Source organism: Oncorhynchus gorbuscha, linkage group LG10, assembly GCF_021184085.1.
Source record: "Oncorhynchus gorbuscha isolate QuinsamMale2020 ecotype Even-year linkage group LG10, OgorEven_v1.0, whole genome shotgun sequence".
Taxonomy (NCBI): Eukaryota; Metazoa; Chordata; class Actinopteri; order Salmoniformes; family Salmonidae; genus Oncorhynchus; species Oncorhynchus gorbuscha.
The window spans coordinates 59,965,697-59,977,411 of NC_060182.1; the positions used below are offsets into that span (position 1 = coordinate 59,965,697).

Consider the following 11,715-nt stretch of genomic DNA (forward strand, 5'->3'; position numbering starts at 1 on the left):
ATTAGTTACTATCCAGACACACGGTCCTTGCACTGCCGCTGAGTTGGCATAAATCATTCAAAAAAGGCAAGAGTGACACAGATCTGCAGTTTGAGGTGCTGAAACTCACCGTCCAAATTGTGAGTGACAAAATTGTGGCAGGTGCTCCTCAACAATAAACCAATCAATCATAGAAGATGAGATGTAAAAAATAAAAATGATATTCCATATCAACTGTCTCTATTAGACAGTGGTTTGCAATACAATCCCATGAGAGGGGGATGGGGAGGGTTTCAATTCCATAGCATGCTAACACTATGCTAAGCTATGTGACGCATGCTGTCTCGATAAACTTAGGAGCCATTACAGGCAGAGAGCCATGAAAGGTCACTGTGGACACGCTACGCCCTACTGCAGAAGGCCATTCCAACAGCTCAGGAGGTTAGGGGGCATAGTAAATACTTCAGAGGGTAACTAAATTAACGGCGTGACCATTGTAATCCAAACACACTTCCATGTTCATTCTGGACCCATGTCATTCTGGTAGCCGCACTCCCCTCTAAATGATTCTCTTCCCCACCTAATCATGTTAGCTAGATTTAACGCAGCACAAACTATTGCCCTTCAGTTCAAACAAAAGGTTACGAATTAGAATATCAGAACACTTTAGCTAATCAGGTATTGTTAACTACCTTTTAGCTACTTTGCAAGTTGGCTAACCTTTCCCCTAACCTTCCACGTGCGAGTTCCAAATATCTAACGGTCGCCACGCTGTGAGTATTTTTTTTTTATACGTGATGTCAAAATGCACTCACTGTTCCAAAATGAGATTGTTACGCAACAGGACACCCACACCGCCTTCAAACCAAAGCACGCTGCCTGCTAATTATCTACATGCCCTTTAATTTAGTAAAACATAAAATTATTTTCTAATAGTTTGAATTGAGGCGTGTTCCGCCTCCTCATTCATTCACGAAGAAGACCATTTAACTGTTACGGACAATTTACGTTTGAGGCATTACTGAGCCGGACAAACATCTCTCGTCGACGACAGCCCAAGCACTTTTCCAGTGTTTCCCCAGATCAAGTATGCAGACATCTCCAGTCAGAACAAAACATGAACAAACTGTCCCCCTGGCACATTCTCCAGCTGGTGCTCCCATTGCCTTCATTGTAGTTTTCCTTAATAATTACAACAACTTTGGACATGTGTGCATTCCTATCAAGAGGAGTGCCTTAATACGTTATCATTATATAGTTTCTGTATATCGTGTTGTTTCTACTGTAGCACACCATATGTACAGTTGAGGTCAGAAGTTTACATACACCTTATTTTCACAATTTCTGACATTTAATCCTAGTAAATATTCCCCGCCTTAGGTCAGTTAGGATCACCACTTCATTTTAAGAATGAAATGTCAGCATGAGAGAATGATTTCAGCTTTTATTTCTTTCATCGCATTCCCAGTGGGTCAGAAGTTTACATACACTCAATTAGTATTTAGTAGCATTGCATTTAAAATGTTTAACTTGGGTCAAATGTTTTGGGTAGCCTTCCACAATAAGTTGGGTGAATTTTGGCCCATTCCTCCTGACAGTGCTGGTGTAACTGGGTCAGGTTTTATAGGCCTCCTTGCTTGCACACGCTTTTTCAGTTCTGCCCACAAATTTTCTATAGGATTGAGGTCAGGGCTTTGTTGACTTTGTTGTCCTTAAGCCATTTTGGAAATATGCTTGGGGTATGGAAGTATGTCTTGAGATGTTGCTTCAATATATCCACATAATATTCCTCCCTCATGATGCAATCCATTTTGTGAGGTGCACCAGTCCCTCCTGACTGATGGTCATTATGGTCAAACAGTTCTATTTTTGTTTCATCAGACCAGAGGACATTTCTCCAAAAAAAGTTAAATCTGTGTGCCCATGTGCAGTTGCAAACTGTAGTCTGGCTTTTTAATGGCAATTTGGAGAACTGGCTTCTTCCTTGCTGAGCGGTCTTTCAGGTCATGTTGATTTAAGACTCCTTTTACTGTGGATAGATACTTTTGTACCCGTTTCCTCCTGTGGTGGGCCAGGCGCAGTGCATGCTAACCAAGGTCGCCAGGTGCACAGCGTTTCCTCGGACACATTGGTGTGGCTGGCTTCCGGGTTGGATGCGCGCTGTGTTAAGCAGTGCGGCTTGGTTGGGTTGTGTTTCGGAGGACGCATGACTTTCGACCTTAGTCTCTCCCGAGCCCATACAGGAGTTGTAGTGATGAGATAGCAACATCTAACAATTGGATACCACAAAATTGGGGAGAAAAAGAGGTAAAAAATGTTAAATAAAGAACAACCTTTCCCTCAACATAACCAAGACAAAGGAGAGGATTGTGGACTACAGGAAAAGGAGGACCGAGCACGCCCCCACTCATGGACGGAGAGTGGAGCAGGTTGAGAGCTTCAAGTTCCTTGGTGTCCACAACAACAAACTAGAATGGTCCAAACACACCAAGACAGTCGTAAAGAGGGCACGACAAAGCCTATCCCCCCTCAGGAGACTGAAAATATTTGGCATGGGTCCTGAGATCCTCAAAAGGTTCTACAGCTGCAACATCACTGCCTGGTACGGCAACTGCTCGTCCTCTGACCTCAAGGCACTACAGAGGGTAGTGCGTACGGCCCAGTACATCACCGGGGCTAAACTGCCTGCCATCCTGGACCTCTTTTTACACCTGAAGTGTCAGAGGAAGGCCCTAAAAATGGTCAAATACCCCAGCCATAGAGTATTCTCTCTACAGCCGCATGGCAAGCGGTACCGGAGCGCCAAGACTAGGACCAAAAGTCTTCAACAGCTTTTATCCTTAACCTGTTCAGGATACCACGGTTTACTGCCCCTTCTGGAGGATTTGGGTACCCATATAAAACATTTTCAAAAGTTGCTAATATTTGCATATAATAAATATTATCGAATAGAAAACACTAACAATTCTAAATCCGTTTAAATTTTGTCTCTATGTAAAGCAGACGTGTCAGGGCATGCATTCTCCCAAAATCTCTCTTGTAATGGAAAAAGTTGCCTCTGCTTTGACGTCATCTTTAATGCACTTCCCAAAAGGCTACCGCTCTGGGAACAGTTTCTACGTGTTCAGCGTGAAGGCTGCCTTCTATGGGGGTTGTCAGTGTGTGACAACCCACACACTGACAAAAAACAGTGCCCTGAATGCGCGCTCTGTACATTTTCTCGCTTTCCCTCAGGATCGATTAAAAGACGTGTGTGTTTCGCTTAGTCCTCACAATTGCTGTAGACCTTTATAACATATTAAAGCTTAATTATGAACATAGTTTGACAAGTTTACTCGACATATTATATATACTTTCAACGTTTTGGTGCGCAACCACTTCAATTTTGCCTACATTTTTACCAAAATCAGGCTATTTTGAGAACCGAAAGATGCAGACTTGAAAACTGAACGCTAATTTGGTGAGTATAATGCCTTACAGGTCTTCTGATGGAAGAACAGCAAAGGTAAGGGAATATTTATGTATTAATTTTGGGTTTCTGTCGACTCCAAGATAGAGGAGTCATTATGCTGATGTGGGAGCGCCGACTCCCTATTTTTGCCTAGTGAATGCAAAATATAATGTTATAAATAAAAGTAACACAGCGTTTGCATTTAGAAGAAGTGTATCTTCCTATACATATGTAAAACATGCATTAGTCAAAGTTTATGATGTGTATTCCTTGTTAGCTGACGTTATCTGCCGGGGCCATTTAATTTCTCCTGACATTTTAGTAGCATTTTTTGAACGATGCATCATTGTAAACAGAGATTTATGGATATATATAGCATATTATTGAAAAAAAAATGAATGTACTGTGTAACATGTTATACTACTGTCATCTGATGAAGATTTCAAAAGGTTAGTGAAATGATTTTTCTTTTAATCCTGCGTTTGTTGATTGCATATTTTTTCCTACTTGGCTATGCTAATGAGCTATGTCTGCGGTGGTGGTTTGACATAAATATGTGCTATGTTTTCGCCGTAAAACATTTTTGAAATCTGACTTGCTGGCTAGATAAACAACTTGTTTATCTTTCATTTGAGCTATTTTACTTGTTAATCTTTAATTTGAGCTATTTTACTTGTTAATGTGTGGAGGTTAAATATTTTTAGGAATATTTTTGCGCATTGTGCGTTATGGTAATGAGCTTGAGCTGTAGTCACGCTACCAGCAGAGGAATATAACTCCCTAACAAGTTAAGACTCCTGAACAGGTAATCAAATGGCTACCCGGACTATTTTCATTTCTTTACTTATCTATTGTTCATCTAATACCTTTAACTTAAAGATTACAGGCACTAACCAACAGTGCAAAGTAAGAATTTCACTTTAAGGTCTACACCGGTTGTATTCGGCACAGGTGACAAACTTTGATTTGGGAAACCTAACCTTAACTCCTAACCTAGCTAACTTAGCCACCTAGCTAGAATTCTTAACAGATCACATTTTGCAAATTGTAATTTGTAACATAGCATACGAAATGAGTGATGGACATCCTCAAATGAACACATACCATACTAAATGGAGTGTCTCAGATTTATGTACAGAATAATACAAAATGCTCTGAAACCAGGTGGTTGAGCTACATAATGGTGGATGGAATAAACAAACCACTAAGTTCATATAATATAGGTCATGTTAATCCACAGTTATCACAGCAAAACAGTTTCTTTGCTGATGAGAGTTGACTAAAAAGGCACTAAGACTACAGTCTAAATCTAGGCCTGAACGAAAAAGTTACTCTAGCTGGAGAACATCCAGTCAGCTTTTCTGGTCAGTTCGACCTTTCAAAAAAGGTAGCATATAAGCAGAATCACCAAGTCAGGAAACAAGCACCGACCAATGAGTTCCGACACAAGATAAAAAAAAAAATCTCCCTCTTACGTAATGGGCCCAAATCTGATCAATACAGCTCATTTGAGCCAAATCTGACTGCTCTGAGAGCAATATGAGATTTGTTCAGAGTAAAAAGAGTGATTGGCCTTTGGAGTAGTGACCAGAAATCCAGAGGGTTTGGAGTAATGACCAGTAAAACTGAGAAATGTTGGGATAATGTAATACTGAGAGGGTTTGGAGGGAGATGCCTGCTCCTTTTTGTAGTTCTACAACGTTTGCATTGATTTACTGAAAATGTAAACACATCCCAATTTAACAGTTGATAGTGTTTAACTTCTCTAGGGTAGGGGCAGCATTTGGAATTTTGGATGAAAAGCATGCCCAAATTAAACTGCCTTCTACTAAGGCCCAGAAGATTGGATAAGCATATAATTAGTAGATTTGGATAGAAAACTCTAAAATTCCCAAAACTGTTAAAAAATGTCTGAGTATAACAGAACTGATTTGGCAGGCGAAAACCTGGAAAAAAAATAAATAATAATACTTCCTGAATGGATTTGTTTTTGTAGTTTAATGCCATTACAGTATCCATTGACTTGGAACTGCAATTTGAGTCCTTATACCTTCCACTAGATGTCAACATTCTTTAGAAATGGTTTCAGGCTTGTATTCTGAAAAATGAGGGAGTAAGAGCAGTCTGAATGAGTGGACCCTGCTGTGTCAGAGCTTTTTTTTGCGCGGCCAGAGGGAGTGCCTTTCTTGTTTACCTTTTATATTGACGATGTTATAGTCCGGTTGAAGTATTATCAATTATCTAGGCTAAAAACAATCTGAGGATTGAATATTAACATCATTTGACATGTTTCTATGAACTTTACGGACACAATTTAGATTTTCTTTTGTCTGCCTGTTTTGACTGAGTTTGAGCCTGTGGATTACTGAAGAAAACGGAGGTTTTCGGATATAAAAAGAGACTTTAAAAATCGAACAAAAAAGGAACATTTATTGAAAAAATGCTTGTCTTGAGTGCAAACATGAAGATCAGCAAAGGTAAGTGATTATTTTCTCGATTTCTGACTTGTGTAACTACTTGGCTGGTTCCGGTATGTAATGATTTGTCTGCTGGGCTATGTTCTCAAATAATTGTAAGGTGGGACTTCGCTTTATGGCGAAAGCATACATACCCTAAAGAGTTTAAGCGTCTAGTGAACACTAATTCAATATTAGAATTAAACCAAATGAATGCAGGTCCTGGGACAATAGGTAAGCCATGTTAAAAAGGGATCGATCCCTTTTTCGTCTAAAATGACATACCCAAATCTAACTGCCTGTAGCTCAGGACCCGACGCAAGGATATGCATATTCTTGATACCATTTGAAAGGAAACTCTGACGTTTGTGGAAATGTGGAATTAATGTAGGAAAATAACACATTAGAGCTGCTCCATCATGCAAGAAAAGCCATAATGTACTATTCCAGGTTGTGCACAATTTAGATTGCACATACACTGCCATCTAGTGACCAAAGTTTTAGACTGATTCAATGAAGCATTGCATCAATGAACCATTGCATTTCTGTTCAAATTGTTCAAAATGTGCATAATTGGTTTATTAATACATCTTCAAGTTCATAACTGTGCACTCTCCTCAATAGCATGGTATTATTTCACTGTAATAGCTACTGTAAATTGGACCGTGCAGTTAGATCAACAAGAATTTAAGCTTCCTGCCCATATCAGATCTGTGTATGTCCTGGGAAATGTTCTTGTTACTTATAACCTCATGCTAATCACATTAGCCTACGTTAGCTCAACCGTTCCGTGGGCGTGGGTGGAGGGCACCAATCTCGTAGAGGTTAAGATTTGGGCTATTAGTTAGACCATCTAACTTCTAAAGACTGTAAAGCTATTTTGTTATGACCAACACTACCCATATGCCTGAAGAAATAACACTGGTTCATTATTGCGCTTGGGTACGTATGCAGCAAGTAAGCAGCCACAAAAAAAAAATATTGTAACAAATACACTCCCTTGAGGTGCACCAATTAGAGAGAGGGGAAGGGAATGGGCCTCCACTGAGAAATCAGAGTTCAGCCTTGCACTGCCAAAGCAATCACTAGGTGGCTAAGGGACTTGCAACCATCCTTCCTCAATTACTGTACAAACCAGAGGGAAGTGACAACACAGTAGGCCCATGACAAGCACAGCAGCAACATACAATATGAAGCATCACCGGTACATTGCGTGCTTTGCTGCAGAAGAAAAGTATGGTTGCGGCGTCAAGTTCAGGCTGAGCATTGATATGCTATGAAGTCTTAAGAGTAGAGCACTACCTTGGAGCGTTGACGTTCTGCTGAGGCTTTGAACAACAATAGGCCGGGCAGAGTAATACGAGAGCTAACAAAAGCCTTTAAGTCTGGCCTTGTACTGTGGTTAAGGACTTCAGGGTCCACATTTTCCACTACTTTCAACAATCACGTTCCATCATACATGGAAGGGTTGATATAGTAAATAAAAAAATAACAAATCTTTAACAAAAGCTGTTGTGTTAACAATTATGGCAGCTCTATGCACTTTGCTGTATGGCAGTCAACTGACACTGAGCGTTCTCTGCAACTTGTGAACTGAATGTGTCATGATTACACTTCCCTGATGTTCACACGAAAGGTTCCAAAACCGTCACTGGGAGTGCAGTGTGAGTGAAAGGTGTGAACAGAAGAAGAAAAAAAGGGCAAGGCAGTGCATGTGGAGGGACAATATGACAGGAGGTCTACACCAAGAGAACAGTACTCCCATTATAGACCCAACACAGGCCAGCCCGGTGCCCAGTCCCATAGGGAACGTAGTGCCCATACATGTGCACAGGCATGCAAGTACAAACCTCTCCTTTTTCCCCTACCCATGAGGGCATGCAAGGCTATATGCAGGGTGGTGACTGGCACTTACAGGCATCACACTGCCACACCCAACTCCATTATGCGAGGTAGGTTAAGTAGAAAACATGGGTCACAAAGTGACCTCTCAAAGAGGAGGTAATGAGACATAGGTTGTCAAGCTTTCCGTTTTCATAGCTACCGCCTGAATACTAGCCGTGAGGCTGAAAGTGAGGTAGCAATTTGAGGAACATTCCTTTCTGCACATGCAGGAGGGAGTAGTAGATCAAGAGACTATGAATATTTGGGCCTTAGACATCAGAGGTAATATAAACCACCAGACATAGGTTTTGGGGCAGCAGGTAGCCTAGTGGTTAGAGCGTTGGGCAAGTAACTGAAAGGTTGCTGGATCGAATCCCAAAGATTAAAAATAATAATAATAATAATAATAATAATAATATAGAAATATGTCGCTCTGCCCCTGAACAAGGTAGTTAACACAGTGTTCCTAGGCCATAATTGTAAATAAAAATAAATTGTTCTGCCTAGATAAATAAAAGGTGACATTTTTAAATGTGGAGAATTACCAACTTTAGAGAAGGACACCATGTTCCTCCCTGTATTCCATATCATGATGTGGTCTTGCCTTTTGGTTGAAACTGTAAAGGCCAAACTCTCTTCACCTAATGGACAATCTGTTGGCAGATTCCACTCATGCTCTTTGCAGGTAAACTCCCATGACCTGACGGCTTTTAACTAGGCCAGGACAAAGCTCCCTGTAGTTCCATAGTGAATGTCAGAATGAGTCACTAAGGTAGCCTATTTCTCCCTGGTGAGTGGGACTGAGGTTAAATAATAACATTTAAATCTAAAAAAAAGTGTGAGCAGAATTACTCGTCTCCTCGTTTGTAAATGTGCTATCCCAAAGAGATTAGAGACAAGAAAGAATATACGGGCTCCATGAAATGCAGGTGGTTGCGACATCCATAGATCTTTCCACCAGAGGTGGTATAAAAGCTGAGAGCAAACAAGCAGTGTGTCAAAATGGACAAAACAACTGCGAAAAAGAGAGAGTGAGACCAAATCCATTTTCCCACAGCTGCTCCGTTGCCGAGGACAATTTCAGCGATAGCGACAGGACACGAAAAGTGTTCATATTAAGCTTTGAAACAAAATTGGTTTACTGTCCCCATCCAAACATAAAATGTGCTACAATACCGAAATGAAACAGATGAAAGTTGACCATTAGAAACAAGAGGGTGCTGTTTGGAGGGACCAACATGGTGGTTTTTCTCCAGGTGGATGGGTTCTGAAGCAGTTATTACCTAGTGACTGCTTACAATTTATCCAGCAGGCTAAAGGGTTTAAACACCGTTTCCCCATGCTTGTTCAATGAACCATAAACAATAAATGAACATGCACCTGTGTAACGGTCATTAAGACACTAACAGCTTACAGATGGTAGGCAATTAAGGTCACAGTTATGAAAACTTAGGATCCAAAAGAGGCCTTTCTACTGACTCTGAAAAACACAAAAAGAAAGATGTCCAGGGTCCCTGCTCATCTGCATGAACATGCCTTAGTTATGCTGCAAGGAGGCGTGAGGACTGCAGATGTGGCCAGGGAAATAAATTGCTATGTCTGTACTGTGAGACGCCTAAGACAGCGCTACAGGGAGACAGGACAGACAGCTGATCGGCCTCATAGTGGCAGACCACGTGTAACAACACCTGCACAGGATTGGTACCTCTGAACATCACACCTGCGGGACAGGTACATGACAGCAACAACAACTGCCCGAGTTACACCAGGAACACACAATCCCTCCATCAGTGCTCAAACTGTCCGCAATAGGCTGAAAGATGCTGGATAGAGGGCTTGTAGGCCTGTTGTAAGGCAGGTCCTCACCTGACATCACCGGCAACAACTATGGGCACAAACCCACCGTCGCTGGACCAGACAGAACTGGCAAAAAGTGCTTTTCACTGACGAGTCACGGTTGTCTCACCAAGGGTGATGGTTGGATTCAAGTTTATCATAAAAGGAATGAGCGTTACTCCGAGGCATGTACACTAGAGCGGGATCGATTTGGAGGGTCCGTTATGGACTGGGGCAGTGTGTCACAGCATCATCAGACTGAGCTTGTTGTCATTGCAGGCAATCTCAACGCTGTGTGTTACAGGGAAGACATCCTCCTCCCTTATGTGGTACCCTTCCTGCAGACTCATCCTGACATGACCCCCCAGCATGACAATGCCACCAGCCATACTGCTTGTTCTGTGTGTGATTTCCTGCATGACAGGAATGTCAGTGTTCTGCCATGGCCAGCGAAGAGCCCGGATCACAATCCTATTGAGCACGTCTGGGACCTGTTGGATCAGAGGGTGAGGGCAAAGGCCATTCCCCCCCCAAACTGTCCGGGAACTTACAGGTGCCTTGGTGGAAGAGTGGGGTAACATCTCACAGTAAGAACTGTCAAATCTGGTGCAGTCCAAAAGGAGGAGATGCACTGCAGTACTTAATGCAGCTGGTGGCCACACCAGATACTGACTGTTCCTTTTGATTTTGACCCCCCCTCCTTTGTTCAGGGACACATTATTCCATTTGTTAGTCACATGTCTGTGGAACTTGTTCAGATTATATGTTTCAGTTGCTTAATCGTATGTTCATACAACTATATACACATGTTACGTTTGCTGTAAAAACTGACGAGCAAGCAGCACCATCAATGAGCAGTGAGGCCCGCTGTTAGTGTGTGTGCGTGTGTTTGAGTAGAACGTCAAAACTACTCATATTGTTTGATTGATTGGCCCATATTGCAATAGTTATCAATGGACCACACCTTGTTACACAATTGGTGGGCTACGTCACCATTTTGACACGAATGGTGGTAGTCTAATCGCATTAAAATGAGAAGCGATTAGCCAGGAGACATTGTATCAATTTAATTGATTAAAGGGATGACGAATCAGGCCTACTCGGGCTTGAGAGGATTTTTCATTTGTAGACCAGCTGTGTCTGCTTGAAAAAAAATGGAGTGGTTTTAAGCTACAAGTTTTGCAACACTGACGCAGCCAAACTGGAAAATAGTGTTGAATTAATGTAACTTTCCAATAAGCAAGGCCTATGTAACATTATTATACAGTTGACAATCCAAAATATTCAGTAATGCGCGAGGTAAAGCTATCCAATTCTCCAACTGCTTCATAAAATGTAAAGAATATTAGTAGGTCTAAGAAAGGTTACTGTAATGCAACAGTCTCCAGTGAATTAAGTCTCTGACTTTCTGATTAAGACAGCATTCAATCAGGTTATTTCAGCGAGCAGGCTACAATGTAGCTCTCGAAAACCAGACGGCATTCTGATCCAAAGGCTAGCTACAACGCAGCGAAGCTCGCCACTTCCTTCAGAAAACATGCATCCTACAGTAACAAGTCAATGGCAAGGAGAAACAGATTTAAAATTCACCACTTTTACCTGGTCTAGCGGAAGATTGATTATCTCGCTTATGGGATGCAGTAAATTGGAGCCAGTACATGACGATGTCGTTTCGGTAGCCATGATTGAAGTCCGTGAATCCGTGCTCCCCTTCCCCGTCGCAGATTCACTCTCCTCCGCTGAGAAAGTGCTTTTGCTACTGCGAAAGAGGTACCAGGCTAGATGGTCGTCTTCTGCGTTACAACACAACCAAAAGCCACAGTACCAACGAAAACAAAGACAGTGTGGGCGGAGGGATATATTCCCAGCCCCTCCCATGACATCTCTGGGCCTATGGTGTGGGGAAAGTGTTTTTAAGTGACCAATCAGATTTCTGTGGATGGAGCAGAAACGATGATGTACATTTTTTTCCCCCAAACGAATCAAATGCTGTCGATATCTCACGTGGACTCCTCCGCATGCACATATGTGGCATTCCACTTTGGAGAAGAGAATATGCATGTTTTTCGTTTTTATCCTTTTCCCCTTTTTATAACAAAAAGTATAATG

The 11,715-nt window shown here is 41.7% G+C and overlaps 1 protein-coding gene across 2 annotated transcripts in view; it reads right to left on the minus strand.

Moving 5' to 3' along the window:
• The window catches only part of mboat2a (membrane bound O-acyltransferase domain containing 2a), a 98,779-nt gene extending 87,358 nt beyond the window's left edge, over positions 1 to 11,421 (minus strand). Inside the window, exon 1 of one of the 2 annotated variants that reach the window (XM_046366505.1) lies at positions 11,206 to 11,421. In XM_046366505.1, the coding sequence (XP_046222461.1) occupies positions 11,206 to 11,289 (84 nt within the window). In that variant the 5' untranslated portion in view covers positions 11,290 to 11,421. The remainder of the gene's footprint in view (positions 1 to 11,205) is intronic. The other variant, XM_046366506.1, reaches the window with a different exon arrangement.
• Positions 11,422 to 11,715: the final 294 nt, after the last annotated feature.